This window comes from Anomaloglossus baeobatrachus, chromosome 4 (assembly GCF_048569485.1).
Source record: "Anomaloglossus baeobatrachus isolate aAnoBae1 chromosome 4, aAnoBae1.hap1, whole genome shotgun sequence".
Classification (NCBI taxonomy): domain Eukaryota; kingdom Metazoa; phylum Chordata; class Amphibia; order Anura; family Aromobatidae; genus Anomaloglossus; species Anomaloglossus baeobatrachus.
Window position 1 is genome coordinate 573,326,223 of NC_134356.1, and position 17,502 is coordinate 573,343,724.

General features: G+C 44.4%; 1 protein-coding gene across 6 annotated transcripts in view; it reads left to right on the plus strand.

The window, feature by feature from the left end:
- KIF23 (kinesin family member 23) overlaps window positions 1–16,236 on the plus strand; it is a 127,152-nt gene extending 110,916 nt beyond the window's left edge. For 2 of the 6 annotated variants that reach the window (XM_075342886.1, XM_075342887.1), the window contains 7 exons: window positions 3,033–3,215; window positions 3,675–3,953; window positions 12,097–12,330; window positions 12,656–12,747; window positions 12,881–12,962; window positions 13,067–13,137; window positions 15,293–16,236. In XM_075342886.1, coding sequence (XP_075199001.1) covers window positions 3,033–3,215; window positions 3,675–3,953; window positions 12,097–12,330; window positions 12,656–12,747; window positions 12,881–12,962; window positions 13,067–13,137; window positions 15,293–15,308 — 957 coding nt within the window. In that variant the 3' untranslated portion in view covers window positions 15,309–16,236. The remainder of the gene's footprint in view (window positions 1–3,032; window positions 3,216–3,674; window positions 3,954–12,096; window positions 12,331–12,655; window positions 12,748–12,880; window positions 12,963–13,066; window positions 13,138–15,292) is intronic. The other 4 variants (XM_075342889.1, XM_075342890.1, XM_075342888.1 and 1 more) reach the window with 3 other exon arrangements.
- Window positions 16,237–17,502: the final 1,266 nt, after the last annotated feature.

The window sequence follows — 17,502 nt, forward strand, 5'->3', positions numbered from 1 at the left end:
GAAGCGATTCCCTTGCCCAGTTCCATCTGCGTCCTCTGCGGCTGGATATTTTCCGCTGTTGGAACAAGCGGACTTCCTCCTTCCACGGGGTGGTGGCTTCGCCACAGACCAGGGGCTCGTTTCAGTGGTGGCTTCGGCCCCTCTGTCTCAGGGACGCTCCTTCCTGGCCTCGTCCCGGGTGATCCTCACCAGGATGCTAGTCTATCTGGCTGGGGAGCAGTATATCTCCACCATGGAGCGCAGGGCACTTGGACTCTGTCCGAATCAGCCCTCTGGATCAATGTGCTGGAAATCAGAGCTGTGTTTCTAGCTCTCTAAGCCTTTCACCATCTGTTGGCGGCCAGGCACATTCGAGTCCAGTCAGACAACGCTACAGCGTTTGCCTACATCAACCTCCAGAGCGGGACACTCAGCCGCCTGGCAATGTTGGAGGTTCATCGCATTCTTCAGTGGACGGAGGACTCCTAGTCCACCATATCCGCAGCCCACATCCCAGACATGGAAAACTGGGAGGCAGATTATCTCAGCCGTCAAACCGTGGCTCCACGATCCTCAGGTTTTTGCGGCAGACGCACTGGTTCAAGTTTGGTCCCAGCTTCGTCTGTCTTACGTGTTTCACCCTCTAGTTCTTGCCCAGAGTCCTGCGCAAGATCAGAAAGTAGGGCCGTCGGGTCATTCTCATTACTCCAGACTGACCCAGGCAAGCTTGGTACCCTGACCTGCTCCGTCTGTCCGTAGAGGTGCCATGGCATCTCCCGGACTGTCCAGACCTTCTCTCACGAGGTCCGTCTTTCCGCCAGAATCCTGCGACTCTCAGATTGACGGCGTGGCTTTTGAGTCCTGGATCTTGACGACTTCTGATATCCCTCCTGAAGTCAACTCCACTATGACTCGAGCTCGGAAGTATCCTTTGGCCTTTTTGGCCTTGTCAACCCTCCTGTCCCTTCTACAGTCCGGTCTGCAGCTAGGACTATCCCTCAATTCCCTTAAGGGACAGGTCTCGGCTCTGTCAGTGTTGTGCCAGCGGCGTATCGCCCGGCTGGCTCAGGTGCGCTCCTTCATGCAGGGCGCATCTCACATCATTCCGCCTTACCGGCGGCCTTTGGAGCCCTGGGACCTTAATCCGGTCCTCACGGCTTCCGGAAACCCCCCTTTGAGCCTCTTAGGGAGGTTTCTTTGTTTCGTCTTTCACAGAAAGTGGTCTTTCTAGTGGCCATACTTCCCTCAAGAGAGTCTCTGTTTTGGCTGCACTCTCTTCGGAGTCACCCCTTTTTTGGTTTTTCATCAAGATAAGGTGGTTCTCCGTCCGACTCCGGACTTTCTCCCTAAGGTGGTTGCTGCTTCCACCTTAACCGGGGCATTTTCCCTGCATTCCTTTTGTCCGGCTCCTGTTCATCGCTTTGAAAAGGCGTTGCATACTCTGGATCTGGTGCGGGCGCTCCGGATCTATGTGTCTCGCACCGCTGTTCTTAGGCGGTGCACCTCTCTTTTGTGCTGACCACTGGTCAGCGTAAGGGCCTCTCGGCATCTAAGCCGACCCTGGCTCGTTGGATTAGGTCGGCCATTTCCGATACCTACCAGTATACTCCAGTGCCTCTCCCGCCGGGGATCAAGGCACACTTAACCAGAGCTGTCGGTGCCTCTTAGGCTTTCAGGCCCAGGCTACGGCTCAGCAGGTCTGTCAGACTGCCACTTGGATTAGTCTGCATACCTTTTCGACGCACTACCAAGTGCATGCTCATGTTTCGGCAGATGCGAGCTTGGGCAGACGCATCCTTCAGGCGGCTGTCGCCCATTTGTGAAGTTAGGTTTTGCCTACTTCTCAGTTTTTCTGTTTATTCCCACCCATGGACTGCTTTGGAACGTCCCATGGTCTGGGTCTCCCATAAGGAACGATGAAGAAAAAGAGAATTTTGTTACTTACCGTAAATTCTTTTTCTTATAGTTCCGACATGGGAGACCCAGCACCCTCCCTGTTGCCTGTTGGCAGGTTTCTTGTTCCGTGTGTTTTCACCGGCTGTTGTTGTAGACAGAGGTTCCGGTTGTTCCGGGTTTTGCTCTGTCTCTACTTGTGGGTGGATGTCCTCCTTCAGCTTTTGCACTAAACTGGCTAGGACTGGCTACCAGGGGGTGTATATGCTAGGAGGGAGGAGCTACACGTTTGAGTGTAGTACTTTGTGTGTCCTCCGGAGGCAGAAGCTATACACCCATGGTCTGGGTCTCCCATGTCGGAACTATAAGAAAAAGAATTTACGGTAAGTAACAAAATTCTCTTTTTTTTACATTGTACAGAGCGGCCTGGGCTCTTATACACCGTACACTGACAGGTTCCCTTTTCAAGGAGTTCTCTAGAATTAAGAAAACACAGCTATCTTCAAACAACCACATAACAAAACACCAGGTTATATGTTTGCGTGGATCTGCCGTACCGAGACAGTCATTGTACAGATGTGGTGTAACCATGACCTTAGGCTAGGTTCACATATTCGTTTTCCATCAGTCACATGCGTTGCTTGACGCTTGTGACTGATGCGTTGTACAACGGATGACAAGAATAAGAATTCATTGTCGGACTCCGTTGTAAAACGTGAGAGCGAGAACGATCAGCTGATCACTCTCATTAGCCGGTCGCCGGGTGATCAGCTGATGGTTCTCATTAGCCGGCCGCCGGGTGATCAGCCGATCGCTCACAGCAGCCGGGTGATCAGCTGATCGTTCGGTCGCCGAGAGAGAGCATGCGCAGTGGAATCAAAAGGATTCCGCTGCACAAAAAACGCTACATGCTGCGTTCCTGCCGTCCGACGGTCAGTTGTTCCACAACTAATCAGTCGGGCGGAGGATGAAACACAACGTCATCAGTCACAATCCGCCGCTCATACAAGTCTATGGGAACAACGGAATTCGCCAAACTGATTCCGTTGTTTACCAGAGCCGCGGATTGTAACTGATACAAATTGACGGAAATGTGAACCTAGCCTTAGTACTGGAGTTTTTATTGTATTGTAATGTTTTTGTTTGTTTGATCTATACAGGAGCGCCGTGTGGCTGCCAAGCAGCTAGAAATGCAGAATAAGCTGTGGGTCAAAGATGAAAAGTTAAAACAGCTTAAAGCAATTGTTACAGAAACGAAAAGCGACAGACCGGAGAGGCCGTCTAGAGAGAAGGATAGAGACCCGAAGGTTCCCGCCAGATCCATCTCGCCTTCTCCTGTACCTGTATGTGTCATGCGGAGATTATCTGGTGTTGACTGGTGATGGGTTTATGGGCACACGTGTTATCTGGGCATTGATTGCATGTAGGGGGTTGTCACACTGTCTGTCTGCATTTCGCTCACTGCGGGGTACATGATCATCTTCACTTCTTGTATTTCTGTTTTCTATTGTCCGTACGTGATAACATTTCACCATGCACTTGTTTTGTACCGGGTTTGTTCAGGATTTTTCACCTTCACTTTGTCAGTTTCCTTCAGAAAGGAGAAGCATGGCAATGCTCTTACATACAAATAGGAGTCTGAGTCACTCAGTCAGATCGTACCACAACAGCCATGTTTTCAGATCTCCCCATTATTACACTTGTTTTCTCATTTCAGATTGTACATTGCTGGGTATATTGTCTATTATCCGTACCTATATATCATGTCATATACTGATCTAACCTGTCTTTGGTTTCTTTAGTTCCCTGGTCTCCCCGTTTCTCAGCCTCCCCACAACGTTGCTACCCCTTATCGGGTACAACTGCACAGGCGTTCAAACTCCTGCAGCAGCATATCCGTGGCCTCCTGCGTTTCACAGTGGGAGCAGAAAACGCCGCAGCGCAAACCAGAAAGCAAGTTGGGCCCCAGCCGCAAGTGGTGGGAGCCAGAGTCAGCTAGAAAGTGTAACGCAGCAGAGAACAGGACAGGTTGTCAGGCATCCACCGCACAGGCAGATCTAGAAGAGGATCAGTATCTCAGGGTTAGTGAGGTTTTCTGTATTGAAAATGGCCGTCCTCATGGCTAATGCAGAAATGCTCCATGTAAAAACTTGCTTTACATAGAGTATTTACTTCTCAAACAGAGTTTGCTGATGCATACCTTTTAATGTATGCCATGCTGCTTTCAGTGCTTGTGTCGTGCTGCTGTGCTAGAGGCATGCTGAAGGCTCGGGCGGCAGCTTGCAGGTCTGCCATGATGCTTTTCAAGAAATGGATTTCTGAAACTTTTCTGTGCACAGCAGACATAGCCCAGAGTTTGTGTAGATCAATTTACGTCTATCAGTTTGTAATAATTCTCTTTATCGGAGCATCCATGATGCTGCACAAGCTCCATCCTGGGGCAACATCTATTGCAATTCCACTTATTCACAAATCCATTTCATTCCTAATTTAAAGTAGCATTGTGGTAGTTTGCACGTAGATAACCAGGTTGTCCATGTGGTGCAACATGTAGACTCTTAAAGGGAACCTGTGATGTGCAATATGTACCCAGAACCACGCGCAGTTCCAGGTGCATATTGCTAATCCCTGCCTAGCCATCCCCATATCAAGCAGTAAACAGATATTTAGAAAAAGTATTTCTAAAGATCCGTTATGATATGCTAATGAGCGCAGGGACTAGTCAGAAGGGCATTATTTCCTGTGATCAGTCCTCCCTCTTGGCATAGTAGCACCCCCACAGGGACGTACTAACATGCTATTCAATGCAGCATCACCAGCGGTGACGTGTACCTGACTTTGCTGATCTGAATGCCTGGCACTTCTGGTAATGCGTGCTAGACGTCTCTGAAGCCGGGGACGCTTAAATAGTGTGCATGACCGGAAGTGCTGGTCATTCAGATCTGCGGACTCAGGAACACATGTCACCGCTGGTGATGCATTACAGAGCATGTTAGCTGCCCCTGTGGTCGTGCCAACATGTTGAGGGAATGAGCGCAGAAACTTACACCCTTGTGACAAGACCCTGTGCTCATTAGCATATAATAAAAGATCTTTAGAAATACTTTTTCTAAAGATCTCTATCTATGCTAGTGTATACAGGGACGGTTAGGCAGGGATTCGCAATATCCACCCAGATCTGCTGGTGGTTTTGGGTGCATACAGCACCTAACAGGTTCCCTTTAGAGGTATGGATATGGATTTTTCACCATTCGTGAAAATGCCTGCTATGGGATAAAGTTTTTTCACAGCTAATATCAGTTAAAGTTGCTGGAGCACCCACCCGTTCGGAGGACTGCACTCTATAGTGTCTCTTTGATGGCCACTTATGCCAATTCATTGTCTGTGGGAGAGCAGAAGATGGCCAAACCAAAGGAGCTGCAGTTTACATCTGCTCTATTTTAAGGGTCTGTGTCAGCACATAATGACTCTTCAAACCAGGTTCTGGTGCTCGTACATCATGGTGTGCCCAATAATTTAAATACACCCTCCCACTTGTTTTCCTTCTATAGCTGCCCATATTTTGATTTATCGCCCTGGCTTTATAGAGCCAGGGAAGTGTGGGGATAGAGGGGAAAACAACCAGGTGGGAAGGTGCACGTAAATGTTTGGCTCCACCATGATGCATCGAGCACATGTACTGGGTTTGAACAGTCATTTTGTGCTGACAGTTCCTTGAAAAGGGCTTGTCGGAGACTTGATGAGTGGGGTTCACCTACAGTGGGACCCCAAGCAATTAGCAAGTTGTTAACTTATTAAACATAAGAACCCTGGTAAGGAGCGCTGGTACAGTGGCCTTGCCTGACCAGCATTGGCATCTATAGGTTGAGTGACCTAACCATGCCATTCACTGATGAGTGTAAAACCTCCAATGAGTTTATAGCCTTGATTATTGCAAACTACTATGCAGGCAAATTGCACAGCATTTTACACACCCGTACAAGCCCTGTATAATTGTCTTGCTTGCATGTGAAGTACAATTATACTGTAGAGGCATATTCAGCAGCGGGGTCTCGCCCTCCGTTCTTCACATCCCACCTTCCCTGCTTTGCTTTGTTCTGGCTAATTTCAATGGTGCATGCTAAATTGTGTTATTGTAACTAATGATTTACACATGGACAAAGCAGTTCAACAGGCCTGATCAATGGGGCTGAATCTACTGTTGGGAAACCACCAATGGCAAATTATAGGGTTTTACAGCCAAATCCTCACTGTTAAGGAGTAACCCTGCTAAACCATTTTCTGACTATTTAAAGTGGCTCATAATATAATCCATTTCAGAAAAATCTGAAGACTGGTTTAAAAATCATTTTCCTTTTAATTTGAAGTGTTAAAATATTATCATGGCAGAGTTGACTTATTTTGACTAACTGGACTTGGTTGTAACATGTCATGCAAAGCCAGACAGAATAATGTATAAAAGCAAAAAAAGGAACTCCCCGAACCATGACATCTCTAATTACTGTTCAAAGGTGTGAAAACACCAGTGACATTGGAAGTGACATACCAAATCACACAGGAGATAGAAGACATAGCTATACAGTATATGGGAAAACAAGCCAAAAATCATACGGTGATCTAGTGCCGCTAGACAAAAATGTACGGAATGGAACATGAGGTCCTTGGTTTGTCTGATCAGACTGTATGAAGCCCACAGCTGTGTCACACGAGAGCAGGTATAAACATTACAATTCACATGAATAAATACAGATCATATAAATATGTATCAAATAAATATACAGTGGAACGTTGGTTTACGAGAACAATCTGTTCTGGGAGTGTGCTTGTAAACAAAGTTACACATCTTGCAAAGCAAAATTTCCCATAGGAAATAATTGAAAGTCAGACAATTCATTCCACAACTTGTGCAATGTCCCATCCTGGTTTCCTATTGTGCCAACACACACACACACACACACACACACACACACACACACACACACACACACACACTGCTCTCCTTACCCTCCATTCCCTTGGCTGCCTCCTGGTTCTTGTAGTCCGCAGGTATGTGTATCCAGTAATCATCGCGACGATGCAGGAGCTTCCGCTGTCAGTCGTACGCAGGAGCTGCTTGCCTCTGATTGGAAATGTACTCACAGCAAAAAAGGGCAACCAGTCCAGTTAGCCCAAGCCAACATATCTAATGCACAAACAGGATGCAGACAAGCCTCTCAACATGATGGACACTTCACAGGTGCAAGGTAAATTGCACTTTGATTATGCGGGGTGCAGCCGGGCCTCTTAATACGGCCGTGCATAGTGGAATTTCTGTCCCTTACGTGCTGCAGTGAGTAGTGTCCGAGTAACCCGCCTAATCTAATAGTAAGGGCGTGGTAATAGGTTGCTGGCTGGACACCATGCGCATACAAGTGTGAACAGTGCCCTATGCGCGCCACTAGTGTGCAATTTACCTTGCACCTGTGAAGTGTCCATCATGTTGAGAGGCTTGTCTGCATCCTGTTTGTGCATTAGATATGTTGGCTTGGGCTAACTGGACTAGTTGCACTTTTTTGCTGTGAGTACATTTTATAATACATTTTTGGGGGAGTTTTTATCTCCTCTTCTTGTTGCTATTTTTGCCTCTGATTGGCCAGCGCGGATGTCCAAGTCATGAGCCGCTTGCTTCTGATTGGTTAGCGCGCTGCCTTTGAGAAGCGCTTTCAGCGGAAGTTCCTCCATCGTCGTGATGGTTACCCGATACACATACTGTACCTGTGGATTACAAGAACTATGAGGCCGCCGAGGGAACTGAAGGGAAGGTGAGCATAATGTGTTTGTGCAGACTGCAAGAGTGGGTCAGAGCGTGGTGAAAGTACGGAACCGGAAGTGTGTGCGGTGAGTATTTGCTCGTACAGCAAAGCTTGCTCATAAACTGAGGTACAAATTTACAGCAAGCTTTGCTCGTATAGCGAAATGCTCGCAAACCGGATTTCTCGTAAACCGAGGCTCCACTGTACATTAAAAACCTTGTGGTACTCTCGTATTGAGCTTCATTGTCCAGTGCTTAATTTCTTTTTAATCCCCTCCTCGATTGGGTCGGTTAACCCTTACAAAACCAAAAAAGAGAAGCTCAAACTGTCCCCATGTGTTCTGCAATTCTGTTTTTCAGCTTTCTTGTCGTGCACCTGATGCACCTCAAACATTACATTTAATACCTCCACATTTAAAGAAATCCTTTTGCAATAACTAAGTCATGCCCTGTTGTTTCTGATCTTTTCGTGACACCTCATAGGTGATATATGCAATAGTCCGCACACCATGTAATTTGAGGTATATCAGGCGCACGACAAAGCTGAAAAACAGGGTCATTGAACACATCTTGGATATAAATAACAAAACACTTGGCAATACTTCAGGTGTGGCAATGCAAAACATTTTTTCGGAGTGTCCTAGAAGCAGTTTGAATATCCTATTATTTTTTTTTTTTTTTTTTAAACATATTGTATTTGATGTCAGCAAGCACACATCAACAAGAGAACATGTTGTTACATTCCATAAAATTTCTCCGGATTGTACAATGCATCTGTTACGTCATTTTCTTTATTCATTGTCACAACAATTTCATCTTTTTTGGTTTTGTAAGGTTTAACAGACCCAAACGAGTAGGAGATTGGAGGGAGGATTCTACTCAAAAATGAAGCACTGTGGACAATTAAGCTCAATATGAGAGTACCACAATGTATATTGATTTATTTTTCATTATTTATAGAGCACCATTAATTCCATGGGGCTGTACATGAGAAGGGGTTACATACAGAATACATATACAATTTACAATAGACAGACTGGTACAGAGGGAAGAGGACCCTGCCCTTGCGGACTTACATTCTATAGGATTTTGGGGATGAGACAGGAAGTGCGGTATAGGTCGGGCGGCAGCTCTGCACGGTGGTGAGGCAGTAGCTGTGTTGGAGGTGAAACAGTGGGGTCACTGAAGATTATAGGCATTTCTGAACAGATGAGTTTTGTTTGAAGCTTACAAGTGTAGCAGATAAATAATCTAAATATTCTGTATAATACCACCATTAAATATTCATAAATCTCAAAAAACCTTTAAATGAGAACCCAAAAAGATTCATAATAAACGGGATGGTGACCAATTCATATTAAAATTGTATTTTTATTTAAATAATTAAAAATGACATTTAATATTCATAAGAAGTAATAAGACTGGATCAAATTCCCAAAAATGTTTGCAGCGGTTTGTCAGGTTATAAAGTGCTTAGTGCATTGACCAACCATGTGTTAATACTAATTAGTTATATATAGCAAAGTGCAATAATAATATCTGAACAGTAATTAGTTATATATAAAAACTATAATGTAGATAAAAGGTATAACCCTTGCTGAAAATGATGCCTAAAGAAATTTAAAATGATTTAATGTATGAATCAATTTCGAGATAATATACCTTGAAGGTGGTCAAAGAAATCTTGCATGCCGCTATACCCCGACGCGCGTTTCAAGCGATCCCTTCCTCAGTGGGGCTAAGGCTATGTGCCCACGCTGCGGATTTTGCCGCGGATTTCCCGAAAATCTGCAGCAGCGGCACTTCCAAGCAATTTCAATGGCATTTTGGAAATGCTGTGTCCATGCTGCGGATTTTTCCGCTGCGGATTTGCCGCGGATTTTGATCCGGAAAAATCTGCAGCATGTCAATTGTTTGGTGCAGATTTGGTGCGGATTTTTGGTTTTGAATGGGGAAAAAAAAAAAATTAAATCCGCGGGTGCGGATTTGCCGCGAAAGTCGCGGATTTTCAGGCAGAAAAATCCGCAAGCACATTCTACCGTGGACACTTAGCCTAAAGGGGAGTGAAGTTAATGGCCCTTTTATACCTTGTCTAATTTTAAAATTGCCAACTGTGATTGAGATCATTTGTTCCGGTCATGGAGTTCTCGGCACATGTATCGCGTGTATCAAGTGTAGCAGATAGTCTGACGTGTTGAGGCAGCGAATTCCAGAAGACTGGATGCTCGGGAGAAGTCTTGGATGCGGTTGTATGAGGAGTAAATGAGAGAGAAGGAGATCTTGGGAGGACCGGAGGTGGCGTGTTGCAGTGTAGTGGGAGATTAGTTCAGAGATATATGGAGGAGACAATTTATGGATGGCTTTTGTAGGTCAGTGTTAGTAGTTTGAATTGAATACGATGGAAGATTGGGAGCCAGTGGAGGGATTTGCAGAGAGGAGAAGCGGGGTGGTATTGAGAAGAGAGGTGGATCATTCGGGCAGCAGAATTAAGGATGGACTGGACAGGGGCGAGTGTTACCAGGGAGGCCACAGAGGAGGATGTTGCAGTAGTCGAGGCGGGAGATTGAGAGCATGCACTAGCATTTTTCTAGATTGGGAATTGAGGAAGGGACGGATTCTGGAAATATTTTTTAATTGAAGATGGCAGGAGGTGGTGAGGGATTGGATGTGTGGTATGAAGCACAAGGCAGAGTCAAAGGTCACTCCGAGGCACCGAACTTTGCCTTGTCCTTCTTACCAGTACCCAGAGTGATTTAATACATATTTATATGATCTGTATTTATTCATGTGAAATTGTAATGTTTATACCTTCTCTCTCGTGTGACCGGACTGTGGCAGTGGGCGTCGTATAGTCTCATCAGAATGTTACACTAAGGAGCTCCTGTTCAGTTGTATAATTTTTGCCTAGCGGCACTAGATCACCGTATGATTTTTGGATGTTTGGTCAATGTCTTTCTCTACAGTTATGTCTTATATCTCCTGTGTGATTTGGTATGTCATTGAGCTTGAATAATAGTGATCAGTGATTTCATGGTTTGGGGAGTGGTGGTTTGTTTTATAAAGGATTGTCTGGTAATGAATATGTTATGACTAAGACCAGTGGGTCGAAACGCATCAACTTTTTCTTTGCCATTTATAGTATTTTAAGAATTCAAATAAAGGATTTATTTTATTTTTATTTTATTTTTTTTACACCGGAGCCTCCAGATTGTTCTGAAATGGATTACATTATCCCCACCTAAGCCAATGCGCTTTCTGAAAATCCGGATTCATATGCGGTGGTGGATGTATGACCATTGTGAGCCTATTCTCTATTTTTACTATTTAAAGTGGCTGTATACATTAGATCGGTCAAACCCACAGATTTCCTGCATGAATGGCATAACTAATGTTTTTATGGGGGGCTCCTAAACACATTAACCACACCTAATCTTTTAGTCTGTTGGAGATCTTTAGCAGTATATTCCGGTATCCTCATCTGAATGTGTTATGTAGCTCAGCTATACTTACATATTTATAGGAGTTGTGGCAGATGGACAGCTTATAGGGAATCTATACTTTTTATTATGGTCCAAGATGTTCTGAGCTGAATTAAAGGGAACCAACCATGTGGGTTCTCCTATATGAAGTAAAGCCAGTGCTATACTTGCTCTAGGATGCTGAATGTAAGCATAGCTTGTGTTCAGAGATTGCAGGTTTTATTTCAAAACTATCTGCAAGTAAAGTTCCAGCAATGCACTGCTATTTGATTGACAAGTGCAACAGGAAGGGAATATGTAGGTCGGGTTTTGCTATCTATTCCCACCCCTGTCTGCCTCCCTTGCCTTGGTTGATGCTAGACTGTATGGGCTCCTTCCAGGTTTCAGTAATTTCTGTCACGTGATAGGGGCGTGTTAGAAATGCAGTCCATACAGTCTAGCATCTACCAAGGCCAGGCAGGAGACGGGCGGGAATAGACAGCGAAACCCCACCCACATATTAGATATTTTGTAGCTGTTATCAATCAAATAGCAGTGCATTTCTGTACCTTTTACTTGCAGATATTTCTGAAATAAAACATCCAATCACTAAACAAAAGCTATGCTTACAATCAGCATCCTAGCACCAGTATAGCACTGGCTTTACTTTATATATGAAAATCCACATGGTTGGTTCTCTTTAGTTGATGGATATTTTTTTTTTTTTTTATCAAGAAAAAAAGACATGGTAGACATTGAAACATTTATAAGTTAGTTATCGTGGGTTCCTGCTGCTACCACTAGAGGGAGTGTCACAGTATTTGTAAGTTCAGTATTTCCGCCCGCAGTTAGCTCCTGGGCTCCCTCTAGTGGTGGCTGCAGGTATCTGTATCAGGCCTGTTGACTGCTTTCGTCTTTTCACTCTAAATTTGGTCACTGATTCTCCATCTTAATTTGGTTTTTGATCTTGCTTAGAACGTCCCCCCAGTGCACTCCAGACACCGTCGCTCTCGCTCGACGGGGGCAGAGAGATGGGTAGACCATAAGCCGTCCGGTAGTGTGGAGACGGAGACGGTCATGCAGCCTCATGTCCCCAACGCCATCAAAGTATCTGTCGCCAGCGAAAAGGCGTTAGCAAAGTGTGATAAGTACATGCTGACGCACCAGCAGCTGGCCTCGGATGGGGAGATTGAAACTAAACTGATTAAGGTAACCATCTGATTGTGAGGGAACAAATTGGGGGGGTCAGTGGGTATCTAGACGTCATTGTCAAGACACTAAACGGGGGTTTGTAAATGGTACTGAATGTGCTCATTATTACCAGGCTTGAGCATGGCATGTATCCTGCCCAGCCAACATGTCAGAGTACAAACGTTTTCCACCATGTTCAGCTACGAGATGTTACATGAGACTGATCCGTGCTCTGTATGTGTATGAAGCGTTACTTCTCCCTTCTGTATCACAGTGTGGGGTGCACGCGATGGCGTCTGACACATTATTTGTGCTTAGGACTGTTCATTCCTCCATGTTTCAGGGTGACGTGTTCCGGACGCGAGGGGGAGGTCAGTGCGTGCAATTTACTGACATCGAAACCCTCCGGCAAGAATCCCCTCCCGGCAGCAGCAAGTGAGTTTTACCACCGTGAAATCTCCTGCAGGGTCTAATCATTAATGGCTGTGAATGTAGATTCGGCAACTATAAATCTCATTACGAGGAAAAGATTTTGATAATTTTTCGCTCGTGTTCTTTCCTATCTCAGTCGTAAACGCAGATCTTCTGGCTCCAATCAGCCCCCGCAGGTGGAGAACGTGGATTCTGAGTGCACAGATGTGGAAACCAGAGTATGTATATAACCTTTAGCTCTGCTCGTATACATCCCACTGCATAGTTCTGGCTTTTACGCTAGTCCTACATGTAATCTCAGTAACCACTTCTCTGGTCTTAGTGTTCTGTTGCAATGGAAATGAGAGCTGGATCCAACCTGGGCCCTGGGTACCAACATCACGCTATTCCGAAGTAAGTCACATTGGTTTATTGCCCCCGTCCTGAACACCAGATTGTGTTTGACCTATTAATGCTCTCCATAAGAAAAAAACGAACCAAGTTCAGCTCACCCCTTCAGGCGTGTTCCTTGAATCCCCCGCCGCTCGGATACACAGGTACCGTCACCTGTTGGAATCATAGAAGGAAAATTCGGCGCATATGAAGTATAACGATTGCCACTCAGGGTAAATTTCTAGCTCTTTTATTCACAAGCTGTGGTAAAAATATAAAGCATGTAAAGATTTTTGACACAGGCTACAATATGTAGACGAAGCGCGTTGCAACTGTCAAATTTTTACTACACTTTGGAAGCTGTTTATGAATTATGCTTTACATGCTTTATATTTTTACCACTGCACGTGAATAAAAGAGCTTGAAATTTACCCCGAGTGGCGATCATTATACTCCATATGTGCCGGATTTTCCTTCTTCTTCCATTAATGCTCCCCAGTATTGCCCGGTCAGGACCCCCAGCAGCCTGTGCCTTACCTGTTATGCCATATCCATGCTGTGCTCCAAGTTCTGAGTCACAACTGACATGGGGCAACAGGTAGCCAAATCCCCTTCTCCTAACAAGCAGCTGTCATTTGTCACTTTGTCCGTTCTTTGCGTGATCAGAACTTGTGGAAACCTATCTGTAATTTCGCACAAAAACTGGTAACTGCAAACAGAGCCGTATGATTTTCTTTTTCTGCTGCCAAATTAGAGCTTTGACCTCTGAGCAAATAGTGAGATGGTTCAAAAGGATGTTGAAATAGGTCTGATGGCCTAATACGAAGCCCGGTACAGTAGGCCCTTACTTTTAGTAGCCAGAAAGACACCCAAAATGTCGTGCTGCCTGGCTACAAGGACAATTTTTGCAAGCAATTAAATAAAATATCAAATTTAATTTTATTTTATTTTTATACGTTTTCTTATTTAATCTCGACTTGTCCTTCTTTTTTTTTTTTTTTTTTTTGTTGCCGAGGAGTTGAAAATATAACCCAGCGGGCCTAAACTGCAACCCATCATACTGTGCAGAGAGGGCCGTGGGATTGCTGTCCTCGTGAATACTCCAGAGCAGGACTGTCTAGTGTATTCTTACCTCTTCTTCCCCCAAAACAGTACCTCTACTTTGTCTAATAGAGGTACAGGCTGTAACGTGCTGCAAGGGCAATGAGCATTATTTTAAGTCGACAGGTTGGTTTTTAAAGATGTTGCAACGGATTTCTAAAACATGGCTGCTCTCCTTTATAATCAACACCACACCGCTCCACAGCTTGTGTGTCTGGTGTTGCAGCTCAGACGCATTCATTTTAATAGCACTTAGGTGCTATAAACAATGGAAACCAGCCATGTTTTCTAATTCTTAGCAACCTCTTTAATATTTGCCCTATGTTTCTAGCCTGGTAGCATACCGTGTCATATATTCTCAATTAAGAATCTCCAGAACTACCAGTGAACGTTGCAATATGGACAACAAAATCCAGCGTCCCTTAGGCCCTCTTCACACTTCAGTGATTCTGGTACGTATGTGCGCTTCTTTTTTTTTTTTTTTTTTTGTATGTACCAGAATCACTGACATACGCAGACACATTATAATCAATGATTTTTTTACTGAACGTGTCTCTGTGCAGCGTACACGCGTGTCCATGATTCTGCACGGAGACAAGTCCATTTTTTTTTTCTAGCATCACTGATGACCCATGGACTACACTGTGGTGTGTTTCGTGTGTGATCCGTGAAACACGTACCAGAAAAACACTGGCATATTAAATAATAAACATTTTCAACTAACCTTTCCAGCGATTCGCTGTGCACCCTCCGCTCTCTGCAGCTCCTGCCTGGCTCATGAATATTCATGAAAGCAGTAACAGCCGACCCGGAAGTAGCTGCAGAGAGCGGTGGGCGGACGCTGCAGAGCCGAGGAGTTCAGCACCATGGACAGCAGGAGCGAAGGCAGGTGAGTAATGTCAATTTGCAATCACGGATTGCACATGGACAACCCACGTGTGCCGTGAATCACGGAACACTGAGGGACATGTGCGTGTTTTACACGTCGGTGAAGAACGTCTCACCACTTCTCACCACTTCTTACAATATCGGTGGGACATTTAACTACATGTCTAATATTCCTTTTTAATTCCAGGCGCAGAAAACCTTGAATGCCCAGAAAAGGATCATGATGGACTCTGTTCAGCTCCAAGAAATCAAGGCGGTCGTGCTTCTATGTGTACATATGACAACACATTTCTAGGTGGTTAAACCCAGGCAGGAGTGAGACAAGATTCCAGTTATTCTTGAGCGTTTTTTTTGTTTTGTATTCATTCAATAAAAAATAACAGAAAATAGCAAGATTCCTCTGGAAAATGACATGCAATTTACCCCGCTTTTCTTAAAAGGCTGCTTTTACTAAACCTCCTACTAAAAGCTGGGTAAATCGCATGTCATTTTCCTGAGGAATCTTGCTCTTTTCTCAGTTATTTTTGAATGAATTGAATAAAAATGAAAAATTGTTTATAATTATTGGACTCTTCTCTCACTTCTAGTTGGGTTTAACCACCCAGAAATGTGTTTGTCAAATGTAAATATTTGAGTGGAAATCCAAACCTATAAATTGGACCTTTTTAAATAAGGACTTTTGTGTTTGTACATACCGTAGAAGGACCCGGGAGAATTTTATTTAGCAAGCTGATTATGTGAAGCTGTTACTCCGCCTGCCCAGCCCGAGTTTACTACCTTGTGTATTTTTTTTTTTCTTTTTACCATTTTGCTGCGTGTATTTTTATGCAACCTTTCATGATCTCCAATCCTTTATCTCATCATGCACAGCTGTGGCATTTGACCCAGACTGTATACACACTTCTACACTCATCATGAAAGGGTTTTATCTCGATTTTCTTTGTACTGCTGCTGTTTCTTAAGTGGCAAAATGCACTTTACCAAAACTGTTCATCCAAAAACACTGTGTATTTAATATGTCTCCAGTATTGTACAGGCTTACTGACGTCAGTGGGAGCTTGGGGCCGATGTGCTTACAGCCTGCAGGCTGGTAGTTAGGATTTAATAAACTTTCAGTGGCTTTCATGGAAACATTTTGGGCTTTGTGAATTTCCCTGATGTGCTCAAAGCAGCAGAAGAGATGAGATTGAAGAATATTCTCCAAGCTTCAAGGCCCCATATTGGTATAACCAGCTAATATGTGATTAGAAAACACCAGATCATCTGTTAGTAGTTACACTATAGAAATGTGGCAAGAAATAATCTGCAGATCGTCACTGACTCTTGTGTAATGACATCATACAACCAGGAGAGGGCGATATTACTGTCATTTTAGTTGTGTCGGGGGTTTTCTTGTCTACAATATTTCTTAACTAATGACTTGGATTTTTTTTTCTTGTTTTTATAATAGGCTTTGTTCATCAGTTTTGGGTTTTTTGTTTTTTTTTGTTTTTTCTTTTTCTTTAAATGTACTTTTGCAGAACAATTTCTCAAGATTTAATATGTTGTAGATTTTGATCCCCAGTGTGTTCATGCAGTGCGAAACATTGTAGGGCTATCCTAAGCTTTTAAAGGGAACATGTCACCAGTTTTTGGCGTAGAAGCTGTGGCCAACCCCACTGGGCTCTTATATACAGCATGTTATAATGCTGTATAAGAGCCCAGGCCGCTGTGAGAACAAAAAAAAACCCTTTATTATACTTACCTAATGCTCGCGCGGTTGGCCATATGGGCGTTTCCGGTGCCGGCGCCTCTTTCGGCCATCTTCGTCCTCTTTCTGAAGCCTGTGTGCATGACGTGGCTACGTCATACACACTCGCCGGTCCCGCGCAGGCGCTCTACAATACTTTGATGTGCCTTGCTCAGGGCAGATCAAAGTGAGTCTGCTCAGGACCTGAATGCTGGCGAGTGTGGATGACGTCTGATGTGTCATGCAGTGCGGCTACAGAAGGAGAACAAAGAATGGCCAGAAGAGGCGGTGCCAGCACCGGAGAACGGAAACTCCCATTAGGCCCACCGTGCAACCGTTAGTGCAAAGGTAAGTATTATAAAGTGTTTTTATGTTCTCACAGCGGCCTGGGCTCTTATATACAGAATTCTAACATGCTGTATATAAGAGCCTGGTGGTGGTGGCTGCAGCTTATACGCCAAAAAAGTGGTGACAGGTTCCCTTTAAGGCTGCACTGAGACTAAAAGGAGGATTTTCAACACAATGTTTTGTTCTATATGCCACTTACAATAGTATAAACTAAAATCAATAATACTACCACGGCCTTCCTGATCACGTGCTCTTGATAACATGGCTTGTTGACACATGACCGCTGCAGCCAATCGATAAGATCACCTCTGTGACTGGAT